The 26,820-nt window shown below is 49.5% G+C and overlaps 1 protein-coding gene across 1 annotated transcript; it reads left to right on the top strand.

The window, feature by feature from the left end:
- Positions 1-7,669: 7,669 nt before the first annotated feature.
- Positions 7,670-25,061, top strand: CTPS1 (CTP synthase 1). The gene is made up of 19 exons (XM_033080890.1): positions 7,670-7,709; positions 7,957-8,133; positions 8,450-8,620; positions 9,246-9,346; positions 10,850-10,966; positions 11,572-11,655; positions 11,909-11,989; positions 13,627-13,778; positions 15,297-15,429; positions 16,833-16,921; positions 17,720-17,814; positions 18,305-18,367; positions 19,138-19,181; positions 19,906-20,002; positions 20,226-20,281; positions 20,362-20,458; positions 20,728-20,872; positions 22,156-22,246; positions 23,490-25,061. The coding sequence occupies exons 2-18, from the start codon at positions 7,968-7,970 to the stop codon at positions 22,238-22,240; spliced, it is 1,776 nt and encodes a 591-aa protein (XP_032936781.1). The 5' UTR covers positions 7,670-7,709; positions 7,957-7,967; the 3' UTR covers positions 22,241-22,246; positions 23,490-25,061.
- The last annotated feature ends 1,759 nt before the right edge of the window (positions 25,062-26,820 follow it).

Below are 26,820 nucleotides of genomic sequence, written 5' to 3'. Positions count from 1 at the left end.
TGAAATCCCTCAAGGTTTTGTCCCTTCAAAATTAGAAACTGAATGATATGGCAGGAGGAAGAGGCCACCTGCAGAATCACAGAGTGTAGGAGTCCAAGAAAATCAGTGGAAGGGAGTAAAAGACCTTTTGGATTTATGAATCTCAGTGCCCATCCCTGCACTGTGGAGCTGTTGTGTCCCTTTGGGGGGGACACAGGGATGTCACTGGTGGTGACAGGCTGCTTTCAGGGGATGTGCTGCTCACTCATACCATGTGTTGTGCTACACCTGCAGTGCACAGGTGTAAAACACATCCAGATGTTTCACTCAGGGTTTTATGTGTTTGATCTGGTGGCTGAAAACCCATCCAGCTCCTGAAACAAGCTCCCCAGTTCTGCTGATACCCTGCTCCTGTTACCTGCTGCAGCCAGAGCTGCTTGTAAGAGGCAAAGCCTTTTTTTTGGATTTCTTTGACTGTGCACACTGACAAAACACCCCCCTGGATGCTGGCCCATGGTGTGCCCGTGGAGCTGCCACCCCTCCTGTGGCACAGCACACCTGCACATGGCTGGGGCAGAGCAGGAGCTCAGCTGCCCCAAGAGCTTTCCTTGCCAGCTTAGCTTCACCTCTGTAGGAGCCCATCCAGGAGCTCCCCAGGGCATTCCTCCTCTCTCAGGGCTTTGTGTCAACCTGCATTTCCTTCATCCTCTCTCTGGAGCCTTTGTGTCTTTCCTCCTCTCACCCAGCTTGCCAGGAAGAGACTCACAGGAGTGACACTGTGGTACCTTGTCTTTCTCAGCCAGCAATGCTGGCCTTGAAACTCTTCTGCCTGCATGTTTGCTCCATACTTCTCCAACCCTCTGCCCATGCTGCTTTCCTCACACCAGTTCCTCTGTTTGCTCAGCACTTTGCCAATGGAGCTCCTTCTGCTGTGCTAAGCTCTGCTCTGCTGCTCTGAGGCCAAGGCCAGCTCCCAGGGCTCCCACATGTCACTGTGCTGGTGGCACACTCTCACATATGCTCTGCTCCCAAAATGGAAGGATTCCATCTTTTTGCAGGAATAAAAAACCCTGAGGGAAGGGGACACTTGGGTGAGAGTCTGTGTCAGCTGTTCTGAGCACAAGAGTGATCTGTCAGGTTTGTGCTGTGCAGTGAAACATGGAGATCTGTTCTCACCCCTCAACTCTGCCACAAATCCTATGGGACCTCCAGCAAAACACTGAGTGCCTTCATCCCTGCATCACAGAATTACAGAAACATGGAAGAGTTTGGATAGAAAGGGGCCTTAAAGCTCATCCTGCTCCACCCTCCACCATGAGCAGGGACATCTTTCACTACCCCAAGTTGCTCCAAGCCCCATCCAGCCTGGCCTTGGATGCTTCCAGAGATGGAGTAGCCACAGCTTCTCTGGGCAGCCTGTGTCAGCACCTCCCCACCCTCACAGAGAAGAACTTATTCCTGATATCTCATCTAATCCTTCCCTCTGTCAGTTTAAAACCCTTTTCCTGTCACTACCTGCCTGTATAAAAAGTCCTCCTCCCTTGTTTTTCAAAGAGGCATCTGAAAACTTATGGGAGAATCTAACATTTTCCCAGAGCTTCCTGGCTGATCCTAATCCCTAAAATCTATTGCACCCTGGTACCTGTTTGCAGCTCCAAACCTTCCTATGCAGTACTGGGAAAAAGCAGCTCCCTTATGCCTTGATTAGAGCTGAGTCCCACACTGAGGTGAGACTGGGAAGGGAAGACTTCCCAGGGAAGACTCAGATGTTCTCTGGTTATGCAGAAATCACCTTTGCTACCAGGCAAATGTTGAGGTGAAAGCAGAGTTCAATCATTACAATGCAAATATTGTCAGTACAGGTCTAAAGACAGGAAAATGAAGCATTTCAGCAGAGCTTTAAACTAACTCCAGTTGGGCTGTTTTGTGTGGTGAGCTGATGGGATACTCACAGTTCTGGCAGAGAAACAGTATTTTAAAAAAATTCCAGTCTTTGACACATCCACAAAAGCGTCCTGGACTAGGGGCAGGTATCATTTCACATCCCCAAAGCTCCTCTGGGATTCTGGTGCTCCCTTATAGTGGTTTGTTGTGACACAGTGGTCTCCTATGGATGGTCCCACCTGATTTTCTAGCTGTGGTGGGCTCTGTGTGTGATAACCTGCACTTGACCAGGTGGTTCACAGTCCCTGTGTGGGGAGAGGGCTCAGATCTGTCCTGGACTTTGTCAAACAGTACCTGAAAATGTCCCTCTTGGATCAAGGTTGAGATGTGCTGAGAGCCATAAAAATGCTGGGGGAACAGTGACCCTGGTGTGTATTTTAATTCAAGGAAAAATGTTACAGAGAATCACGTTTACTCTTTTCCCTGCCTTTCCTGTTGAGGATATGAACTCTGGAAGAGATGAGAGCCCTCCCTGTGTGTCTGTGCAGTGCTTCACCTCCTGCCCTGGGCCTGGCACCCCTGGCTGGTGTTAAAGTAAACCTTGGCCATACTTTGTTTATGTATTGTACGTGGCAAATAGTGAGGCCAAAACCTGTTCTGCCTCTTGGCACCTCAGTGCTTTGCTGAGTGTTCCTGCCCTGCAGAGCTCTTCAGGTTTGCTGAACCTGACCCTCCCTGGGTCAGTGCATTATTTTTCTAAACACTTAGACCCTTTCTTTGCCTGGCAGTGACATTCTTGCCCCCATGCAGATCTCACCACAGCAATTCTGCCCATTTACCAAATGCCCAGGAAACCTGTCCTGCACTCTGTCACAACAGCAAAACTTGTGTTTGTTTGTAGAACCTAAAGGCACACCCTGGCATCCCAGGCTGCAGTCATCTCAACAAAAGCTTCTGCAGATCTCTCACCTTGTCCTTTCAGCTCTCTGGACCAAGCCTTTTCTTGAACACTTGGTTCATTACCACAGCCATGACTGAAGAGCAGCTCAGTGAGATAATTTTATGATGGCTCCTTGTTGCTGATAGAAAGAAAGGGAACAATTAGTCACCTTGGCCAATAAGAACAGAAGGTGTTACTTGACAGCAGATAAAAGATAAGACTTGAAAATACAAACACAACAGTCAGTGAATGAAGATTTGGAAATCCCACAGACGGTCAAGCTCACAGCATCAAAGAGGCAGGTGAAGATGGACCTATGGAAATATGACAGGCTAAAAACATTAAAGGCAGATGATTGAATGGAAAAGCCAAGCAGCATGCTTCCTGTGGGTAGCAGGTCTTAGCAGGTCTCTTTTCTCTGCACCATTCTTTTTCTTGGATGATTCACTACAGTCCTTGGCACAGCGTTCCCTGGTCTCTGCTAGAGGCACCTCACAGGCTGGAGGGCTCACAGACCTGTCACAGCACTGCAAATTGTTAGAAACCTAAATCTCATGGTTCATGTACAAGGGCCAGGCAGCTCTCCTGGGAGCAGAGGTAATTAAATTTTGCTCAGTCGTGCAGGTAGAGAAGCAGTGCTGGATAATCCTGCCTCTTGTCCTTGCATGTCTTCATAACACACTCTGTGGCAGCTGGCTTGGCCTCTCCAGAATGCCTGAGCTGGAAATGCACTCCCACAGAGCACTGGAGGAGCTCAGGGCACTCCTTAGGCTTCAGATGGTCTGTGTGGTTTCTCTCCTCAGAAAAAAAGTCAGAATCACAGGATGGTTTGGGTTGGAAGGAACGTTAAAGTCATCTCGTTCCAACCCTTCTGGGCAGGGACACTTCCCCCTAGACCAGCTTATCTCCTGGCAAAGCTGCCACCAGCACAGTCCCCTCAGAGAAGGAAACTTCACTTGTTAAAGGAAAACATCTCATTCTGTTTCTGCAGCTTCTCCACTCATCAAATCTGCAGGAGTATTTCTGCAGCCATGAAGGGCTGAAGCCTGCACCCTCACCAAGCTGGCCAAAGAGCAGCACCCATCACCCTGCAGCAGCAGCTGGCTCTGGCAGATCTGCCTTTGCTGTGTGCAGGACATGCAGCTCTCACTGAAATGAGGGAACCAGGGCAGTGCAATCTCAGCCCCCTACTCTGGACAGTGTCATGAGTGGAGCTAAAGCCTCAGCTCCCAGTGACTCCAGGTACAGAGGACACAGTCCCACAAGTCACCAGCAGAGTCTACCATGAAAACAGAGAGCTCTGATGCCCAGCTCATTGTAGATAACAAAAGATTGTCCCCAAAAGGCCAGATTCCTTATTCCATCTTACACAGGAGAAACTGAGGCACAGAACTGTGACATGACCTCTCAGGGCTGAGGACTGAGAGCTGGTCTCAGTTCAGCACTCGGCCCAAGGCCAGCACTGGCTCCATCACACAGACCTGAGAGCTTTAATCCCCACCACACACATCTTCTGCACCTGCAGAACCTTTTCTCTCCACACCCCCTCTTTGCTGGTGTCACCCTCTTTGGTGACATGCTGTCCCATTGTTATTCACAGTCCTCCAGCCAACACATTCCCTTCCTAGCATGGAAGAGCTCTGCAGCACACCAGTGGGTTCACTCCTTGCCTCCTAAGAAAAAGGCAGCTCTTCCCCATGGAGAAAAAGAAGCCTGAAGGTGAAAAGCCCCTGCCTGAAGAATCACGACCTGTGGAAGGAACACAATTCTACAGTCCCGGTGGGTTTGGGATGGCATTGCAGAGACTGATCAGAGGGTGCTGCCAAATGCCCCCTAACACACAAGGCACGAGGAGTCCTCCAGGATCTGCTCCTGAGAGCAGCTCTGAGGTCCCCTCGGGTGTCACCACAGCCTGATCACGTCCCTTTGTTACGGCACAAACTCTTTCACTGGTCCATTCCACCATCTAGTGGAGATCTCGGAGAGGACGCAGTGCAGCATGCTGACAAGCCATGTCATGAAGTGGCAGGGTTACTCATTTTTGAACACTTCCAGGGACAGTGTCTCCACCACTGCCCTAGGCATCCTGTGCCAATGCCTGACCACCCTTTCAGTGAAGAAATTTCCCCTAATATCCAACCTGAGCCTCCTCTGGTACAACTTGAGGCCATTTCCCCTTGTTCTGTCACTCGTCCCCTCAGCTGCTCCTCATCAGATTTGTGCTCCAGAGCAGGGTACATGAAGTAACAGCCCTAGTTCCTACAGTATTTTGTATTTTACTCAAGATCTGCCCAGATCCTTTGGTTGCTCAGGGTAACAGATGTGTTACTTTGCACTTGAGATGAAAACTTGATCGAGTTCCGAGCACAAGTGTAGACTTGGAAAAGGATTTGAACATTTTCCACAAACCCTGATTAATCCTGAGAATGGAGACCTCAAGGAGCCACACAGAAGCTCCTCACAGGGAGCATCCTGCTGCATGGCACTGGGACTGGACAGTGCTTGACAGCTGCCAGTGACTCCACATCACTCCTGGGAAGTTTATATTGATCACAAGGTGAAACCCAGTGATCAGCACACAGTGGGAACAAGCACAGAACAGTTCTCAGTGTGTTCCAAGGCCTGGCTCACACTGGATTCTGGCTTTGAGCCATGTGCTGATAGAAGTTGGTTAGGAAAACCTAAAAATGGGAATTTCTACAGTCATCTCTAGAGAAGGAAGTTCAGCATCCTACCTCAGATAGTACACAACTGCATTACTAAGAGAGAACTTGCACCCCAAACCAGCCTTTAGAAAATATTTGGATCACAGCAGGAACTATTTCATCCCTACTTCAGCAGTCACAGAGTAAGAACTGAGGCTGAATCTGGAGTAGGGCAGATGACAATCACCTTCATGCCTTGATTTTTAGCTGTCTGCAACATTCTGTACTTAAAAATCAGCCAAGATGCTTTTCACAGGCACTCAGAGGCAGAAATGCCCAGGGCTCTTTGGCAGCACATGAGATGCTCTACCTGGAGGTGTTGAAGGCCAGGTTGGACAGGGCTTGGAGCAACATGGGACAGTGGAAGGTGTCCCTGCCCATGGCAGGGGGTGGAACAAGAGGATCTTTGAGGTCCCTTCCCACCCAAACCATCCTGGGAAGCTGTGAATGTCCTGACTGGAAAAACCACATGTTTATATCATACAGATTATATAATTTATTATTATCACTGTAATTAATATTATATACATGTAACCACAATAAGCTTTTTCCTGCACAAATAGGCCCCTAAACTACAAGGAAGTTCAAGTGAGTGTTTGAGGATTCCAGTCTATTCATTCCTTGCATAATCCCAGTAACACATTAACATTCCCCAGAGCTATGCCAGTCCTCCCAGCAATGTTTTCCAGTTAATTTGTTTTGCTGTGAATCAAGTCCTGTTAAATAAACAGAGCAGATCCATTTCATCTCTTTTCATATTTCTGAAAGGGAAGTATTTGGTCTGTATTTAACTGAGAGCTGAGAACAAGGCACTGTGAGGGAAAAATTTACTGAGGGCAAAATTAAGGGTGAAACACATGCACCCATACACACCTTCACCACTTCTGCAAAAAGCTGATGTAATTTTGCATAACTTGAGACATTTGTGATCTGACTTTTCTGGGTCACTGTTATTCCACACCATTTAATATTCACAATAGCTCCCACTGAGTGCAGTTCTCTCCTGAGAACCACGGGATGTCCAACCCCTGAGGCCTTTAATGAGGAACTGAGAAAAGGATTTGTGTGTCCTGAAGTTAGTGCTCACATCGAGGTTACACACATCTTCACAACAATGGACTTCCCTTCAGCTACAACACACGTGTCTTGTGCCCTACTCATGAAATGGGAAAAGCTGGGATGTCTAAAGGCAGTCCTGGGAGAGCTCAGCCTCTCTGTGCTTTATCAGCATGTGCCACCAGGCAGTGACAGCGACAGTGACAGCACAGCCCTTCCATGAGAAGGGCTTTTCTGCAGAAAAAGGGCTGGAAATGTTGCTGGGGTTTTTTTCCCACTTAGGAGCTACTTGTAGGACAGCAGAAAGTAAGAAGGGTGCTTTGTAGAGGAACAAATGAGCAGGGCCAGGTAATTCTGAAAGCAGCTGGTTCCCCAGGAGGGCAGTGCACCCCGAGCACTCTGGGCAGGTCACACTGCAGAGCCAGGGCACAGCCCCAGCACAGGGAAGGCAGAGAGACACTGTGCCCACAGAGCTGCCAACACCAGGGGACCGTGTCCATGGGGAGATGTGCTGGCAGGACACACGGACACTGGAACAGAATCCACCTCAGGAACAGCTCAGAGAGCTGGAAAGGGGCTCAGCCTGGAGAAAAGGAGGCTCAGGGGGGCCCTTGTGGCTCTGCACAACTCCCTGCCAGGAGGGGACAGCCGGGGGGGTCGGGCTGTGCTCCAGGAACAGGGACAGGAGCAGAGGGAACGGCCTCAGGCTGGGCAGGGCAGGCTCAGTTTGAATATTCTTTTTTCAGTCCAGCTCTGGATTAGACTGCTCAAGGATTCCCACCTCTGGAAGCGTTCAGAAAAGGTGTGGATGTGGCACATGGGGACATGATGAGGAAGTGTTAGGTCACGGCTTGGACTAGATGACCATAGGGATCTTTCCCAAACGCCCGCGCCCCTCGTGAAGCACTGAGGGGCCGTGAGGGGGCCGGGAAGGGGCGGGGCAGGGGGCGGGACTTTCTCACCTCCGGTCATGGCCCCGCCCCCAGGCTCTGGGCCCGCCCCCGGCCCGCCCCGCGCAGGCGCAGAGGCGCAGCTGGGCCTCATGCGGCTGCCAGCCGAGCCGGCCGGGAGCGGCGCCGCGTGCGCTCCGCACCTCCCGCCCGCTCCCCCCGCGCGCGCGCTGTCCGCGCGCCCGGCGGCCACAGGTGAGAGCGGCGGGCGGGACCATCCGGGCAGCGCCGGGGGGGGGGCGGGCGGGCGGCAGAGCGGGACCACGCGGACACCGCGGGCCTGGCGGGGCCGCACGGGCGGCGCGCGCGGGAGGCTCCGGTGGTGGCGGGAATTTCTGGCGGGAGCGGCGGGCAGGGCAGCGGCCCTCAGCGGCGGGCGGGGAACGGCCCGGGGGTCGCTGTCAGCGATGGCTGAGCCGGTGCCGGTGTGTGTCGCGTCCAGGCGCGGGGCAGATGAAGTACATCCTGGTCACGGGCGGGGTGATCTCGGGCATCGGCAAGGGGATCATCGCCAGCAGCATCGGCACCATCCTCAAGTCATGCGGGCTGCATGTCACCTCCATCAAGATCGACCCCTACATCAACATCGACGCCGGCACCTTCTCCCCGTACGAGCACGGTGAGTGCCCGCTCGCTGGGTCTGTCCTGGCTTGCCTGTCCTGGCTTGCCGTGAATCATCTCCTTTGTCCGAGCCTTTGTGCCTGGTGCTGCCTGCGGGAGCCGCAGGCCGGGGCTGCCAGCACTGCGGGCTCTGCTGCGGCTGCCGTGTCCCAGCCCCAGATCTGCTCTTGCTGCTGCCCCGGGGTTTTCTCTCTCGGTTATAGAAGGTTTTAGTTCTGTTCGCTATTCCTAAACTGTGGCAATCAGGGAGGAAGTTTCCTTATTTTGAATTCTTCCACATGCCTGACACGTGTGCTCGTGCCTGTTGTGTGCAGGGGAGGTGTTTGTGCTGGATGATGGAGGGGAGGTGGACCTGGACCTCGGGAACTACGAGCGCTTCCTCGATATCCGACTCACCAAAGACAACAACCTGACCACGGGCAAGATCTACCAGTATGTCATTAACAAGGAGAGGAAGGGAGATTATCTTGGCAAAACGGTCCAAGGTGATGCAAAGCTTCTTTCCTGCTGTTCAGAAATGCATTCTCTGTTTCACTCCTGGCTGGATGCTTTCGCCTTTCATCTTCACTTGAGGCTCTGCCCCATCCTGCTTGTGTTTGGACTGTGCAGGACTTGGGTCCAGCTGTCTAATGTACCCAGTGATAAATGTGAACAGACTTCAGACCAATACACTTTGGGGTTGTTTGTTAGCTGGTTAAAATGGTTAATACTTTTCTTAACTCATGTCATTAGAAAACCCAAAGGATTTGTGAGTGTCACATCAGTCCCTTCCCTTTTTAACCACTCTCCACAGCTGGTTGACAATAGGACTTTTACAGATGGTTAAAACCAGAGTAACCTTCTCTGCTTAGAGCAAAGAACAGTTTGTGCTTGAATCTTTCAGCTTAAAGGAAATGTTGTTTACACGTGTTTAAATTAAGGCAGGGTTCCATTTCCTGCCAAGGCCTTGAAGATCACAGCCAAGAACAACCATTTCAAAAATGCATAGTTCTTTAATGACACAAATTCCTGCTCAAGCCCTATGGGAAGCACTGGCTGGTGATTTTCAGTAATTTGCTCTGTAATGAGTTAAGTGTGGGGGGCTTTAACCCTTGCCTGTCTTTTTTCCAGTTGTTCCCCACATCACAGATGCCATACAGGAATGGGTCATGAGGCAGGCACGGATTCCTGTGGATGAAGATGGCATTGAGCCCCAAGTTTGTGTGATTGAGGTTTGTAACTTTTAAAAAGTAGGTAGTTTTGTTTCTTGTATACAGTAAGGTGACATAGATGCATATTTTACATATTTCTTTACAGAGAAGTTCAATTTTGCATGTTAGTGAATGGGTTAAAAATTCCCCTTGTTAGCTTTGCTTACTCTAATTTTTTGAATTGCAGCCTGCAGCTGTCTCATGAGGGTCAGCCCCACAATACCACAGGGAATCTGGAGCTGTGTCAGGGGGAGGGAGATTTAGGCTGGAGACAGGGAAAGGCTCCCCAGAGAATGGGCACAGCCCTGAGGCTGCCAGAGCTCCAGAGGGGATTGTTTGGGGTCTGGGCAGGGTGTGGGGTTGGACTCAGTGGGTCCCTTCTAGCTCAGGATATTCTATGAATTAACCTACAGAATGAATTTTTTAGCTCTTGTAACTTAGCATGCCAGTCTGAGTTAATTGAGCTGTGCTCTCTTCCTTGGTGGGTGGAGGGAGGGGAGGTAAATCCCCCTCTGGAAGCAGTTATCTTTGTCCCCAAAGTGACCAGTTCAGGCTCAGGCATGTGGCAGGGAATGGCACAAGTTAGTGGTGGCAGTGTTCAGTGTGGTCATGGAATGCTGTGCTGCCAAGAGGAGATGGAGCAGGGAGAAGGCTCTGACACTGCTGAGCTGGCTGCTGGATGTGCTAATGCAGGACAGGGAGCTTGTCACGCAGCCCAGGTCATGGTGACTTGGACTCTGCCTGCAGCTTAGGTGCCAATTTCTGTGCCAGGATCACAAGCCCAGATCTGAAGTACCAAGGAGGCACTGACAGGGCTGGGAGGCTCCAAGTGTGCTCTTGGATCTGTTCCTGTATGTGTTCAGTCTGTACAGTTCCTAACACTTAACAGACATTTTGCTTTTCAGTGCCACCTAATGTTCATAAATCACAATTTTCACATCTAAGTCTTTTCTGTGGAGAGAAAATAGAGGTCAAGCTGATATCTCTGGAGAGATGTTTTTCTTGTGGCTTTTTGATTTGTGAGGAAATGATGAAGGTAGAGTAGTACCTAGAGTAGATTGGAGGCTATGAAAGTAGTGCATGCAGCTGGTAAATCCTGCTGCTTTGAGTGGAATGGAATCACAGAATATCCTGAGCTGAAGGGACCCCCAGGATGATCCAGCCCAGCCCCCCCAGCAAATCCCCCCTGTCCATCCCTGGAGCTCTGGCAGCCTCGGGGCCGTGCCCATTCCCTGGGGAGCCTGGGCAGTGCCAGCACCCTCTGGGGGAGGGAAGAACCTTTCCCTGATCTCCAGCCTGAGCCTGCCCTGGCCCAGCTCCAGCCCTTCCCTGTCCCAGGGAGCAGAGATGGGAGCTGCCCCTGGGGACAAAGCTGTGTTGGTGTTGGTGTTGATGCTCCTTTGGGCAGTCAGGGATGTGCTGGGGAGCTGTTTGTGTGTTGTTATCTATATTTTCATGTCTGTAGTGCACACCTTGCCCAGGTGTTCTGGCAGTAGCTTTGATTCCCCCTGTGTGTGTTGGCAGCTCGGGGGCACCGTGGGTGACATCGAGAGCATGCCGTTCATCGAGGCCTTCCGCCAGTTCCAGTTCAAAGCCAAGAGAGAGAATTTCTGTAACATTCATGTCAGTCTGGTTCCCCAGGTAAGGACCCAAACATATTGGTGGTCAGAGGCTTCCTCAGTCCAACATTTCCTAAATAGGTGTTTCTGAAATGCTGTGTCTCTGAGTGATGTTACTTTTGTATTTCTGTGTATATAGAAACTTCTGGCAGAAATGCAGAGATTATATGCTTATGTATTTAAAAAGTTTTACAAGAACTGAACAGGAACTTTTCAAAGGATAATAAAGGCTTGGGAGTTGCAGAAATGCAGCACAAGCATTCCTTGTGTCAGACTGAACTGGATTTAACAGAGCAAATTGATAATTATGGAGTTCAGATCAGTCTTTGTTCTTTTCTCCCTTTTTCCCCTTCTGTCCAGGCCAGATAAAAATTAGAAATACAAAACATGAGGTATTTGGACATTATGCTCTCTGTCCCTCTCCTTCCTGCACTCCAGTGGGCAGATTGGAACTTGAGTTCCTGCTGTTGCTTTGGTGCTGGGGATTAAAATGGGCTACACGAGGTTTATGTGAATTGTCCAAAAACTGGGTCAAAGTTTTTACAACATGTCTGAGAGTCCTGATGAACCTGCTGAATCATTGCTACTTAGCACAGTCTGATACACCAACTGCTCTTCTCTGACCAGCCAAGCTCCACAGGGGAGCAGAAGACCAAACCCACCCAGAACAGTGTTCGTGAGCTCAGAGGTCTGGGGCTCTCACCAGATCTGGTAAGGTTTGTGTTGCATGGCTTTGAGTGGGAAAATCTGGCACGTTGGAACAGCAGTCTTGTCAAAGTAATGCTTCAGTTGGGAGCTCTTATATAGTGGTGATGTGATAAATAAGGAAAAGAAATGGAGTTGTGGGGGTTTTTTTTCTCAAATCACAGAGACTGCACAAAGAGCACTCATTTTAGAGGTTTATTTTATGAATGCCTGAGTATTTCTGTTTTGTCTCACAACCCTGATGTTGCTGCTCTGTTAGATTGTTTGCAGGTGCTCCACTCCCCTGGATACCTCAGTAAAAGAAAAGATTTCCATGTTCTGTCATGTTGAACCAGAGCAGGTAAGGATTGCTGTCTGTGCTTCCTTGCAGTAAATGTTTGTCAGACTCTGAGGGGAGTTTTGCTCAGTGCAGCAGTTCCAGCTCTGTTTTTGTAGCTGCATAATTCATTTGCTGCTTTGTCTTACCTTCCTTCCTGACACATGGATCTGCTGCTAAACCAAATCTTTTTGTGCCAGCACCCAGATTTTCTTGTAAGGTGATTGGTATAAGCTTAGAGAATTCTATGGAATCCAAGGTGATTTCTGAATCGCTATTTTGACTTTAATTGTACTTCCACATTCCTTCTGTGAACATAGAAGAATGAGATTTTCCAGTATTTAGAGGTGGTAGGATTGCCCAAAATTAGTTTTAAAGGATATATCACTGGACTTCATACACTGCTCTTTTTACAGGATTATTCTTCTGCCCAGTAATTCTTGAGGAGAGATTTCACAGAGAGGTTGAAATGATGTTTGGGAGAAGCATTACTTCATTTGAGGGCTGTGATGTGCACAAATTCCATGTTTGCACGATTCTTTCTATCCTGAGACTCTTAACACACTGTACTGTGGACCTTGAAAAATAGTCAAAAGTATTCAGGCTGAGTATTAGTACTCCAGTCCAGCTGGAGCTCAAAAAATGTTGTCTTTGTGTGAAAAACTGAGTATAACTTCCCAATCCCAAGTTCTGACAAGTCATTTTTATTAATCTGCTCTACAACAAGACCAAGCTTGAGTCCTGCAGTTTCAAGCACTGCACTGCTGGCAATAATGTTGATGTGTCATCAGTAAAACATCTACCTCTTGTTGGCCAGGAATTCAGAAGAAGCTGGCTCTAGTCCCTTTCCAGGAAGTTTAATGCAGTTCTGTGTAGCTGTTGCTCTGACTGCTGTTGCACTTGGGTTAAGAAGTAAACAGCACTGAGGCTAAAAGAGGAAAATGTGCAGCCAAGGAGGTTTGGCTGCTGCAATGTTGAATTCTGCTTTCTTTTGAGTCAGTAGAAATGAGGATTTTAAAAAGTTTTGCCAGTGTGTTTTGGATCCTTAAAGTGCAGGTTCATTATTAATGGACAGGTGACAGTTTCCTGAGCCATCTTTGCCCATTTCAGTGAACTGGAGCTGTTGATGTAGATTTTCCTCATTAACCTAAGAATTCTTTGCTCATAACTGTAATCCAAATTCGATGAGGGGCACCTTGTGAAGTGTTGCTGTGTTGTGGTCCCAGATTTCCCTGGGCTGCAATCACTCTGGGAGCCCTGGTTAGGAAGGACAGTGGTGAGAAGGGGGAAGTTGTGCCTGTGGCAGTTTGGCTGTAGCTTCACTTGGGATTCTGTATCACAAGAATCTCTGGAGTGTTCTTTGAACTTCTCTGTGTGCTGCTGACATAAAATGCTGGGCAGCTGACTGTGCTGCTGCTGGGTTACTGGTACAGCCCTTCCCAAGGGGCTCCAGGGAGCAGTGATGCCTTGCAAGTGCTGCAGAATGGCTTTTTCAGGCATAAGGAAACCAGTATTGAGCTATTCAACATATTACTTGCCTGGAAGTTTAGATAGTCATATGGTTTTCTGCTAGAGACAGGAGCACCCTGAATATCTGAATAAAAATGATTGTATGGGCACTGGATGCCTGTGTTTTCATGTCACCCTTGTTTTATGAACAGGTCATTTGTGTTCATGATGTCTCCTCCATCTACCGGGTTCCTCTGCTGTTGGAGGAGCAGGGAGTTGTGGATTACTTCAGGCACAGGCTGGACCTTCCCATCGAGAGGCAGCCCAGGAGGATGCTCCTGAAGTGGAAGGAGATGGCTGACAGGTGAGCTGCACTGCTGGGCACACTGCAGCACCCCTCAGGACTGGAATCTGTTCTTGGTTGTGTGAGATGAGTTTTATTTCCTGTTCCTCAAGTGTTCTTGCATGCTCACATTGTTTTTTCCCTTTTGCTCAGAGCCCCATCCAAACTTTGAATGTTTCCAAGGTGGGGCATCCACAGCTGCTGTAGATGGTGCCTCACCACTCACTGTACAAAATTTCATCCTTATATCTAACCTAAATCTCTCCTCTTTTAGACTAAACCATCACCACTTGTCCTGGCACAACAGACCCTACTAAAAAGTCTGTCTCCATGTTTCTCATGAATCCTCTTAATGGAAGGCTCCCATAAATTCTCCCTGGAGCTTTTTCTTCAGGCTGAATCACTCCAATTCCCTCAGCCTTTTTCCATAAAATCCTGTGAGATAAACTCAGTGAGATCCTTATCTTCTGTTGGAAGTGTGCTGTCTGAGTCAAACCCAGCTTGAAGTAATGAAAAGCTGGACAACTCTGCTCTCTCTTTTTATAAAAAAAAAACCTCTCAGTAACATTACAAAGTGTTGAAATCCCTTTGTAGCTATTTGGAGATGTCAGGAGTGTCAATAAAGAATAGATTTGAGTATGTTTTCAGGTGAGTGAGACAAGTGTTTGGTACCTGTTCTGAGACTCCTTGCACACTGGGGTTTTTTCTTGTGAGGAGTACACTCAATGTTCATGGGGAAATACTGAATAGAGCCTTCAGAAAGGGCTTGAATGCCAACTGAAGCCTCAAATATGTTTGTTCTTATAAGAAATTAATTTTCAAGATCTAGATGCTTTCCTTTATTTCTGTGCCTGACATAAGCCAGCCCTGTCATTAACATTTCCTTTTGATGGGGAAAACCCTTGGTCACCGGCTGGGCTGGAGGTATTTAGGAGCTCTGAGAGAAACTTGAACCAAGCTCTTGGCTGTGGCCAGGAATGTTGTGTGAATCCTGTGCTGCCAGGTGCCAGGGATTGAGAGTGTAGGAGCACAGCCTCAGGGCTCCAGAAATGCTTTCTGTGTTTGTAGCTGCTGCTCTGAACTCAGCAGCAGCATGGGCAGATGCCATGCAGTACAAACAAACACCAAGCTGTGCTTTGATCCTCTCCTAGGAGTTCACTGCAGCCTTTGAATCTAATACAGCTTCCTGGAAAGGCAGCTTGGATCTGCTCAAAATGGCTTTTCATCATCAGGAGAGATGAGTTAATTTATATGTGGCTTTCTGCAACTGTTTTCCTCATTATTTTGGTTTTGATCTCACTTTGATGTTTTTAAATTATAATTATTATAATAGGTCACTCTTCAGAGATGTCAGCTCTGTTGGACAGACTTAGGAAAGAGCTGTTTGTTCCTTGAAGGGCTGAGCAGAAAGGAAGTGAATCCCATCCCTGTCATGCTCTGGTGTGGTAACCTGTGTGCTCTGGTGTGGTAACCTGTGTGCTCTGGTGTAGTAACCTGTGTGCTCTGGTGTAGTAACCTGTGTGTTCTGGTGTTCTGCAGGTACGACCGTCTGCTTGAGACATGTTCCATTGCCCTTGTGGGCAAATACACCAAGTTTTCTGACTCCTATGCATCTGTCATCAAAGCCCTGGAGCACTCTGCCCTGGCCATCAACCACAAACTTGACATTAAGGTAGGGATGGGTCTGTGTGAGGAAAAAAACTCCCCCTGTCCTACTTCCACCTGTATCTGCTCATCCTAATTCAAATTTTCACAAACCCATAGACAGAGAGGGAGAAGTGATTGAGCCAGTTAACATCCAAATTGTCCTTGCATCAAAGCAGCTGTTTTCATTCTAACAGCATTAAAATAGCTGTTATCAGGCCAGCTCCAGAGCCAAGCCTCTCCTCCTGTGAGCTGTATGAGGTGTCTGGAGTGGATGGAAGCTCCTCAGTGCTCAGTGTTGTGTGCTCAGCTGTGACAGTGGTAGATGGATTAGAGGAGGCACTCTCTTCTTTAATTTCTCTGCCACTTGTTGTAAGTGATTCTTTTTGGGGGTTGTTGCTGTTAGCAACAGGTTTTTATGATGCTCCTGCCTCAGGCTTTATTAAGGTTTTCATGCTGCTTTGGCTGATGCTTTTAGGGGTCTTGGTCATGGCTGGATGCTCTGAAGAGGTGAAATATGAATTTCTGTTGCCAGAAATTTTATTTTCATTTCAAGAGACTTCTAAATGCCCTGCAGTTTCATGATGTCAGTGAGTCATGGAAATAGGTGATTGCTTTTTAACAGTACTGCTCTAGGTCTGGGTTTCCTTTCAATTTCCAAAATCAGTAGAGGTGAAAATAAGCAAACCAAGTAAGATTGGTAAAGTGCAAACCCCACACGTGCATCTGTGGGTATTCCCTGGCAGAGCTGTGTCTGAGTGGCTCAGAAGTGAAGTGAGCTCTGTGAGCCTTGTGCTAAAGAACTGATTGGTAGTTTTGCAACTTCCAAAAAACAAAGAAGAACAAGATGGTTCTTTTAAAGGGTTAGCAGCCTGCCAGAATGTCCAGAATATCCAGAGGTACTGGAATACTGGAGATGAGAAAATGGAAAAATTGTAGGGTATTTTTCCATTGTCATAACACCTTTTAATTACAGCACCCTGTGTTTCACCACTCCCTATTTCTTCTTCAATGCCTCTTGAAGATGATGTTTATTTGGTGAGAGAGGGATGTTTTTTTTTTCCTCTCTCTGTGGTGGTTTGTGTCTGCACAGCCCCATGTTCCCACCTTGCTGTGCTGCATTATCACCCCACATTTAGCATTACAGGCTGGGGCTCAGGGACTGGTGTGAGACACAGCAGAGCTGCAGAGAGGGGAGGACAGAGAAATCATGGATGGGTTCTGTTTGTGCACCCAGAGTAGGGTGGTGAGGAAAGGAGTTTTGTTGGCTAACAGATGGGATGTCAGCCCAGAACAAACTCAGTATCTATTAGGAAACAAATCCAGAGCTGTCCAGGAGGAATAGGCTATCTTAATTTAATGATAATTCAGGAGGTCCTGTACACTCTTGTGGCAATGTCTCATCATGCTTTGTTTTGGATTTCTTCCCAGTACATTGACTCTGCTGACTTGGAGCCAGAGACTCTGCAGGAGGAGCCTGTGAGGTACCATGAGGCCTGGCAGAAGCTCTGTGCTGCTGAGTAAGTTCTGCTGTGGCCTTTCCTTGGAGAGTGCCTGATAAGGGCCTCAGTGCAGACTGTGTTCAGCATACTCTGATAAGGCCCCAAACACCTCTCAGGGGCGTTTAGGATAAAATGTTAAATGGAGAATTGTTAAATGAGTGAGGGAGGTGGTGGAATGATCCTGCTGGTGAGGATATGCACAGCTGCATGATCAGGTGCAAACAGTGAGAGGAAATCAGGAGGAAGGAGAGGTTCTGGTAAAGGCTGTTAAAGCCAGAGGGAGAATGGAATGTACCATTTGGGGTAACAACTTCTTCAGAAATTAGGTTTGAGAGGGGGGAAAGCATTGATACACAGAGGAGTGCCAAGAGTTAGCACAAGTGGGGGCTGTTCCAGCTCAGGGTGGCAGGATTTGAGTGAGATCAGAAGAAAGAACCTCCTGCAGAGTTTGGTGTTAGATCAACCTGACCCTGCAGCCAGAGGCTTCCCAAGCATGGTCCTGGCTGGGTGATGTTTGCAAACACCTTTGGTGCATGGTGAGTCCCACAGCATGAACCATTTCAGTGTGGTAACCTGCACATGCTTGGGATCTCTCTTTGAGAAAGTAAAATTGGCATCTATAAAATATTTCCCTGTAAATTCCACTTTATGTGAAGCCATGTGGAAACTGCTGCAGCCATGCCTTGCCACTTGGCTACTTCAGAGCCCTTTTCAGGGGAGAGGATTTGCAAGCCCAGGATTTTCTGGGGGGAGCTGATATGTGGGTGTGTGGCTTGGGGCAGCGATGCTGAATGGAATCTTTTCATCCTCATGCAGTGGAATTCTGGTTCCTGGTGGATTTGGTGTTCGAGGGACAGAAGGCAAAATTCAAGCTATTTCCTGGGCAAGAAAACAGAAAAAACCCTTCTTAGGTGAGACACATGTTCCATCCATAAGAAGAAATAAAGCAAAGGAAAGGAGGTTGAACAACAGCAGCTGGTCTGCAGCAGGAGCTCCCCTGATTTTCACTGGTGCTTAAGATGACACAGTGATCTGTGCTCAGCTGAGCTGGGAATGCAGCTTCAGAGTTGGCTGGGATGTGCTGACAAGGAGTTTGTCAGGAAGGGAATGGCAGTCTGGAGATGTTTCAAGTCAGGCTGTGGTGATCTTGGCACCAAGAAATGCATGTCTGCATTTCAGTGAAGTGTCTGTGGTGAGAGACTGAACTGGTGTGTGAGCAGAGGGGATGGGAAAGGGAGGGAAGTAAAGCTTGTCAGGACTACAGACTGCTGAATCCCAAAGATCTGCCTCAGCCAGGTTTTCCTCTGACTCAGGATACTCTATGGAGGTGTGTGTGCTTTGCACCATGGGCTCAGAGGTCCTTGTCCTGACCTGATGCAGGTCCTGCCTTTCCTTCCACAGGAGTCTGCTTGGGAATGCAGTTGGCAGTGGTGGAGTTTGCTCGCAGTGTCCTTGGTTGGAAAGGTAATGGCACAAAACCCTTCCTGCTTTTGGTCATTCTTGGGTGGCTTGAGTAATACCTGTGATATTTTTAGATACTTGTGATTTTAAGTTTTTCATATGTAGGTTTAATTTTTTTTCCTAGACCTGTAAAAATTTTGCTAATTCAAAATAAAAAGAGCAATTTCCTTACCCTATTTAAATAAAAATGAGTGGAGTAAGTCATGCTTATAATGACAGAAAACTTCCTATTGCTTAATGTGAGGTTCAGCTGCTGAATGAAACACCTTGGTGTGTGCTGGGCATCCCAAATTCCCAGTGCAGCCAGTGGGAATGAAGCCCAAATTCCCAGTTCAGGCAGGCAGCAGCTCCTGCAGTGAGTGGAGTCACCTTCTGAACCCCACTGCTTGAATTGAGCAGGTCCCTGTTAACAAATGGAGTTCTCAGCCTGACTCTTGATTCTCTCCAGTAGTGAGGGTTGGGAAAAAGGAGTTTTCTCACTTTGCTCCTTTCCCCATCCCTACCTTTATTTCTGTATTTGAAGCTGTTGAACGTGTGTTTTTCCTGAATGAGGGTGGGTTATCCTAAGACTGCAGCCTTTGAAATGGATACCAGACAGTGCTGAGAGCCCAGTTCCCTCTGCCTGGGCAGTGCTGAGAGAGCCCAGTTCCCTCTGCCTGGGCTGTTCTGTGCCTGAGGTGGGGCTCAGTACAGTTGGGCATGAGGAGCTGTACCTGGGGCAGGTCCTGTAGGTGATGTTGTGGTGTTTCTCATTGCTGAATGTTACTTTGCAGATGCAAACTCAACAGAGTTTGACCCCAGAACTTCTCATCCAGTGGTGAGTTTTGGTGATTTACTTGTGATATCCTTATTAGACTTTGCTGCATGTCCCTGGGCATGATTGCCAGGAGAAGCTGTGGCTGCCCCTGGATCCCTGGCAGTGTCCAAGGCCAGGCTGGACATTGGGGCTGGGAGCACCTGGGACAGTGGGAGGTGTCCCTGCCATGGCAGGGGTGGCACCGGATGGGCTTTAATGTCCCTTCCAACCCAAACTGTTGTATGATAGCTACAGATAGACCTGAACTCCTGGGAACATTTATGGAAGGCTGTGTGTCACTGCTCCAGGGTCCACCATAATGATTGGTTTCTGCTGTAATTTAAAATGCTACTCAAAATGAGGAAGTTATCAAAAAACAGCTTATGAGGTTATTTATCCAAGAGTAAGCAATTCTGATTTGGGGGTTTTGTTACCATTAATTTGCTTTGTTTGTTTAACATGCAGTTCAGTAAACAGCACAGTATTGGTGTGTGCAATCTGTGTAAACTCTGAGGCCATTTCCTGTGTGAAAGTTTCCTGAATATCCCCAAAACTCCCATATGTACTGTGCAGCCTGTACTGAACAACTTGGCCAGCTAACTTAGTTCTGTTGGTCTGCCTTGGGCTGGTTTCCTTGGTTTTTTTGCATGAATGTTGGTGGGATTTTTTTCCTTTAATGTGTCAGAGTCTGCCTGTTATTGTTATTCCTCCGTGATTCTCACCTCCCTCTGAATTCTTTCCATAGGTCATAGACATGCCAGAACATAATCCTGGGCAAATGGGTGGGACAATGAGGCTTGGCAAGAGAAGGACACTCTTCCAAACCAAGAATTCAATCATGAGTAAGGCCCTTCTTCCCTCTTCTGGAAATGTTTGCTGGGAATGGCTTGTGTGTATGGTGGGATGGGGAAGTGAGAGCTGGGGATGTTGAATGGGAGTTCACAGACTGTTCTGGTGGGGAGTGGGGATCAGGGAATTTGATCCCCTCCGGAAGTGGTGGGTTCTGAACAAAATGAATCTGTTAAAAGCTGTGATCACTGCTCTAAGGAACATCTTCTGCTGCAGGGAAGCTGTATGGAGATCATGATTTCTTGGAAGAGAGACACAGACACAGATTTGAGGTAAAAATGCTCATGTAGGTATTGAGCTTTCCTGTGTAATCCAGACACAAGAGATCATGGCTTGTTTTCTGGTTTTCTAGGTCAATCCAGAACTGAAAAAGTGTTTTGAAGAGCAAGGTCTGAAGTTTGTGGGGCAGGATGAGGAGGGAGAGCGGATGGAAGTGGTTGAGCTGGAAGGTGAGTCCTGAAGCAGTTGGTTTGTGGGTGTGGGATGGACAAGGGAAAGTGTTTGAGGGCAATGGAGCAGGTTTTCATGTGGGACCCGTTCACACTGTCTTGGAATGATTCCATCCATAAAATGATGGTAAAAATAAAATCCCATGTCCCTCTCAAAAAGCATGGAAATGATACTTCCCATCACTGGGGGTTCAGCATAATCAGGATTTCACCTGCAGCTCAGCCATAGACTTGAGACTTGACATGAATGTTTTGTTTGTTCCTCTCAGATCATCCTTTCTTCGTTGGTGTCCAGTACCACCCCGAGTTCCTCTCCAGACCCATCAAGCCATCACCCCCATACTTTGGGCTGCTCCTGGCATCTGCAGGGAGACTTACCCACTACCTACAGAAGGGCTGCAGGCTCTCCCCCAGGTGGGTTTAAGGCAGACCCCAGTCAGAGCTGTCACAGGACTGTGCTGCTTCCTGCAGGATAACCCAGAGCATCCTCTTGGCACAGAGTTCCTGGCCATAACTTGGTATTGCACCACCCCTTCTTTCCACTCTTCTTCTAAAAGCTCACATCTGGTGTATAAGCCACAGAGCTGACTGCAGAGAGGCCCTGGCTTCAGGGAGAGGAGATCTGCAGCCTTGTGCTGTTAGTCAGGGGCTTTGGGGAAACTGAGAGTGGGCCTGCTCTTTTATCTGACTGGAGCCTTGGGCTTTTCCCCAGCAATCCTCAGACAAGTCCCACATACAGGTTGGGCCATAAGGAGTTTGTTCCTGTTGTTGGTCCGAAGAACAGGCCCTGGTGATTGCAGCCTCATACTCTCTGTTACTCTCTGTTACTCTCTGTTACTCTCTGTTACTCTCTGTTACTCTCTGTTACTCTCTGTTACTCTCTCATACTCTCTGTTACTCTCTGTTACTCTCTGTTACTCTCTGTTACTCTCTGTTACTCTCTGTTACTCTCTGTTACTCTCTGTTACTCTCTGTTACTCTCTGTTACTCTCTGTTACTCTCTCATACTCTCTCATACTCTCTCATACTCTCTCATACTCTCTCATACTCTCTCATACTCTCTCATACTCTCTCATACTCTCTCATACTCTCTCATACTCTCTCATACCTTCAGCTTTCTTTGGTTCGGTTTGCAAAGCAAGTGGTGTTTTGGGAGGATTTAATGGTGCAGTTACTTGGTGCTGCTGTTCCTTAGTGCCTGTAACTCTGTTTGGCACTCAGGACTGTGCAACAAATAACAGCTGGTGCTGACCTGTTCTCCTCCTCACAGAGAACATTGCTGAGTGCTGACTGGCACTAAACAACAAACCTGACCAAATGCAGAGGAGAACTGGCAGTGCCAGTCAAACCCAGGCAAATGCAATGCCAAAAGGAAAGTGTTGGCTTTGTGGGCTGAGCTGCAGTGCAGCTGCACCACAGGATTCCTGTGTTGGTGTTGGCATCACAGTGGTCAGGTGTGCTCCAGAAGATTTTCATGTGTGAGGGACTCTCATTTCAATGCCTCCCAAGGTTGAGGGATATTTTAATTCTCTGCTTTTGCACATTTGTGTTCGAAATGGCTCCTTGCAGTAGAGGAGCCAAAGTTTTCCCTCTGCTGCAGCATCCCACATTAATTATCAGTCCTTAAAGCACTTGTGCTTAATTATCAAACCTTAAAGTACTTGTGCTCCCTAACCCCAAATCTTTTACTCCTGCAGGGACACCTACAGTGACCGGAGTGGCAGCAGCTCCCCTGACCTGGAGATAACAGAGCTGAAATTCCCTTCAGCAAATCATGACTGATTCCTGGTAAGGTTTAATGATCTCAACTTCTTCCTTTTGGAAAAAATTTCTTGGCCAGTCTTTGCTCCTGGCCACTGACTTGCACGTGATTTGGTGGAAATCTGGCACACCATGGGATGTGCTGGTGCTCACATGTGTTCCAGCTGTGCTGGGGATGGGTGTCCCCTTAGCAAAGTGACACACAATAAAATACAAATACAGAGGAATTTGGGGTTACATTCAGATAAAAGCACCAGTGGAGAACACACTCCTGACAATGGGGGCAGAGCTGCACAAGGGGTTCCTGGGTTTGAGAAATGCAATATTTTGCAGTCCCTCACCATTGTAAAAGAACATTTTGGTATCCATTGTGTCCATCTCCTGGGACAGCAGTTCCTCAGACCTAGGGCTCAAGCTCTGGTCTGTAAGGGTTGCAGGTGTTACAGGGATGTGAAAACTGGATGTACACAGTCCAGACAAGGAGAAAAAACCTGGCACTCAGTCTGCACCAGCAAAACAGGCAGACTTTAAATTTGCATTCTCTGTCTGTGCAGTAGGTGATCATGGGTGTGACACCTGCGCCTGCTCTGGCTGGTTTGGGGGTTTTGCAGGAGTTGAGCAGCATCTGCACACACCTCTGGGGTGACAGCAGGGCTGCACTGCTGAGTGCAGGGCACTGAAGAGGTGCAGCCCTTCCCTCTTCCCTGCAGGTGGGAAAGCAGGGTCAGCCCCAGTCTGTCAGAGGAGTGCTCCCCATCCCTGGGTGCAGGATTGGGACCAGATGTGATTGCTGGTTGTTCCACAGCTGGATCCACACCAAGAGTTGAAGAATTCTCCCTGTACATTTTTATCCTAAAGATACACTGAGCCTTGGTCTCACTGACAGTATCCCATGTGTCCCTAATGTGGCAGGTCTGGTGGCTTGGAGGCTGTGGGGACAGTGGCAGCATCCCTGGGACTTGTGTCAGCCCAGCCCTCTTGGGGCTGCAGCACAATGAAAATGTTGCTTTGGTGCTGCCATGGGCAGGGCAGGGGTTCAAGTCCTGGCAGAGCAGTGCTCACTCCCTGTGCTCTGGAAGGAGCCTGTGTCCAGGGGAGCAGTTCAGTGCCTTTGCTGGTGTCACAGTGCCCCTGGAAAGCTGAGACACTCTTGAGCTGGCCACAGGGCTCCTGCCAGGGCCCACGTGTCAGACTCTGCCTCCAGGGCTATGCAGAGCCCGTGGCTTTTCCCTGTCAGTAATTCCTGCTCCTTTTCTCTCTCCCTCTCCAGGTGTGTCCTTGCTGCAGAGAGGAGTCTCCATTGGGTTTTCCAGGTGTTCTTACAGCAGTAGCTTCAACACCCTCAGCTTTGGGCTTTCCTAACTTAAGGGTTTATAATTTCATTCTGAGGTCCTGTCCCGTATTTCCTCAGCTCTTCTGTCCTTCCTTTATTTTCTGTATAGATCTTGGTTATTTGTGGAGGAGAGTTGACAGGGACCCCTCCAGACTTCCTTCAGTTCCTTCAGTTGCACCTTCCAGTACCTTGGAGGTCAAAGCAAACTGGGCTGTGGGATTTGCTGTGTTGGGGGAATCCCATGGCACACATCCTTCCCAGTGCAGGGAGTGCTTGGCATCAGGGTGCCTTGGACACTGACAGTGCAGTTGCTTTCTCCAGTCTTTTTGCTTTCTCCTCAGTCTTTACTTACTGGTGAAACTATGGATGGCACGAGATTTTGTGCTGGTTTATTGGCTGGGCTGGGCTGTGCTGCTGAGAGGGCTGTGGGCAGCTTCATGCAGCCTTTTTGGTTGGGTTTTGGTTTTTGGTTTTTTTCAGGGAAAGGGGGAAGGGAATTTTTGGTTTATTTTTTTCAGTAGCATTTACAAACCTGTGGCAGTGGTGCTCTTGGTGCATTCATTGTCACTTATGAATTTGTAACCAGGAAGATCCTCCTGGAATAGTGTTACTCTGGGACATCCTCAGCTCTGGCTGAGGTGTCACTGCAGGGATGTGATTAACTGGGATCAGGTGAGGGGGCAGGAGAACAGAGCTGCCAGGGAAGCCCTGAGCAGAGGGGTCCATGTGAGCCCTCCTGGGGCTGGGGAAGTTCTGACCCCTTGCATCAAGGGGACAGAGTGGATCACTGAGCCACTTCCACTGCTGCCTTGAACTGTGTCCCTGCCCTGGGATACAGCAGCTCCTGGTGCTTTTTAATGGATTTGAAGTGGAGCCTTTTGTTGCCTTTTTGTCCACGTTGGAGCTGTGTGTCCTGTGCTCCTGCAGTTCCCAAGGGCTGTTCCTGAGGGAGGGGCTCACCCTCCCCTCGGTGTTACCTGTGCTGGGGGTGTTGCTGTCCCGGGCCTGAACTGCCTTGGTTCCTGCCTGCTGCTGCCTTGGAACACCCTGTGTGGCCTTTGGTGATTAAAGGGAAAGGAAGGAAGGAAGGAAAAGTGTCTGTTTGATGTCACCCACTCAGACTTCAGCAGCTCTGTGGAGTTTGGGGAGGGCTGCATGGTCAGACCTGGCTGAGCCATGGACCCAAACGCTGTCCTGTCCCTCCTCAGTGATCACCTCCCCAGCTCCCCTTGCTTTAGTCCTCAGTTGTTTTAAATATTCCCTGTAAAGCTGCTGTGAGCCTGGAGCGCTCTGAGCATTTCTTGTGTGCCAATTCCAGCTGTAGTGCAGGAATTACTGGGTTGCAGTGCTCTGCTATTGCCCAGTCCTGCCTGGCCTGGCCACTCCTGGGGCAGGGTGAGAGCCTCCCTCAGCTGCAGCACAACTGTGTTTTTTTTCTCCTGAAATGTTTGTTCTGGCCGAAACCATGCAACTGATTCAGTCATTAAAAGCTCATTTGTAACAAACTGAGTGAGGAGCCCTGAGCTTGTTCCTGCTGGCTTGGAGGGAGGGAAGGAAGGAAAGGACTGAAGCACAAAACTGCCCAGTCTTGAATTAATCCCCTTTTAGCTAGCAAAATCTTGTGAGCTGTATTCACAGTGGGTTTAGATGTGGAGCTCCAAAGTCTGAAGTTCTGGAACTGCCTTCCAGCAGTGGAGAAACCTGGGGAAGCTGGGCTGAGCCTGCCAGGCTTTGCAGGGCACAAAACTGTTTCCAGTGGCTCTGACCTGCCCCAAGTGTGTTTGTCCCACCTTCCTCCTCCACAGCTGGGAGTTTCTTGCTGGTGCAGGCCATGGAGCACCAGGCCCAGGGTCAGAGCTGTGTCCCTGGGCCATGGTTGATGTGGCTGTCACTGCCACCACTCTGCTGCCCCCAGAGCAGCCTCAGCCCTGGCTCTGGGTTCAGTAACAGCTCCCCTGGGACAAGTTCTGGGAGCACCCTGTGGTTCCTGTCCCCACTCCCTGTGAGGAGGGAGAAGTGCTGTCCCCTTTGACCCCTCAGCACTGGGACTGGGCTGTCCCACTGTGCCCTGCTGGGCCCTGGCTGTTCCAAATTTCAGGATCCTCATGGGAGAGCGGGGGCAGGACCAGGACTGAGCACCCCCACGTGCCCAGCCTAGGCAGGACTGGGCTGTTCCACTGTCCAGCCCCTGGGTTTGTTGGTCCCACAGCAGCCCTGAGCCCTCTGGGGCTGGGGCACTGCACCCCAGTGGGATGGGGAGCTCCCCCCTCAGCTGCTGCACTGGGACAGCAACAGAAATGAGCAGTTAAAGAGGAGGCAGTGAAATTTTACAAATAAATTGGACATCCCTGGGCCTTGTCAAGGTGGGTTGGGAGTTTGGTGTCTTTAGGGCCTCACCCAAGCACTGCTGAGCCCCAACAGCACAGTCCCAGCCCAGAACATGGATGGATCCAGCAGTGCAGCCAGGGGCTGTGGGCACAGACACATCTGCATCCCTGAGGGGATGGTGCTGAGCCTGGCAGCGTCCCTGTGCTGTGACAAGTGGCTCCAGGGCTGAGACACCTGGCCAGGAGCTGGGGACAGCCGAGCTGGGGCTGGAAGGAGACACCTGGGAGCTTCTGCCCCCTCACCTGCTGGACCCCAAAGCCTTTCCAGCTCCCCACTCTGTGCCCTCCCTGGGGCTGGCTGCCCTCACTGCCTTCTTAACCAGCCCCTGCAGGATGTCACCTGCTGCTCCAGGGTGTTCAAGCTGGGACACAAACCCACGGCTCAGAGTACGGGGGGTGAGACCCCTCATCTCTCACTCCATCCCTCATCCCCCTCGTCATGGAGGAACAGCCCTGCTGAGCCCCAGGGCTGGGACCTGGCCGGGCCTGCTCAGCCTCACCCGTCCCGTGCCCGTTTGGGATGGAGCAGCCCCAGGCAGCCCTCAGGGGCTCGTGTGGGTCTGTGCTCATGGCGCTGGTGTACTGGGGAGCAGTGTGAGGGGCTCGGGCCTCCAAGGGCTCTGAGGGGTGCAGACAGCGATGGCTTCGGGGGCTCAGTGGGGACTGCCCTGCCCCGACATCCCCCTCACGCTCCCGACTGGAACAAGGAATTGCAGAAGCTCTGTCAGCACCAGGAGCACACGAAGGCCGGGGGCTGTCAGCCTGGGGGTGCCTCAGGGGCTGGGGGACACGGAGGACACGATGGGCCTCACCCATCACCCCCGGCTCATTCTGTCCCCTCACCCTTCGCTTCCCTCAGCCCCACCCCGGCCCTGCTCTCC

This window comes from Catharus ustulatus, chromosome 26 (assembly GCF_009819885.2).
Source record: "Catharus ustulatus isolate bCatUst1 chromosome 26, bCatUst1.pri.v2, whole genome shotgun sequence".
In the NCBI taxonomy this organism is placed as follows: Eukaryota; Metazoa; Chordata; class Aves; order Passeriformes; family Turdidae; genus Catharus; species Catharus ustulatus.
This window is presented reverse-complemented; position numbering and strand designations above follow the sequence as displayed.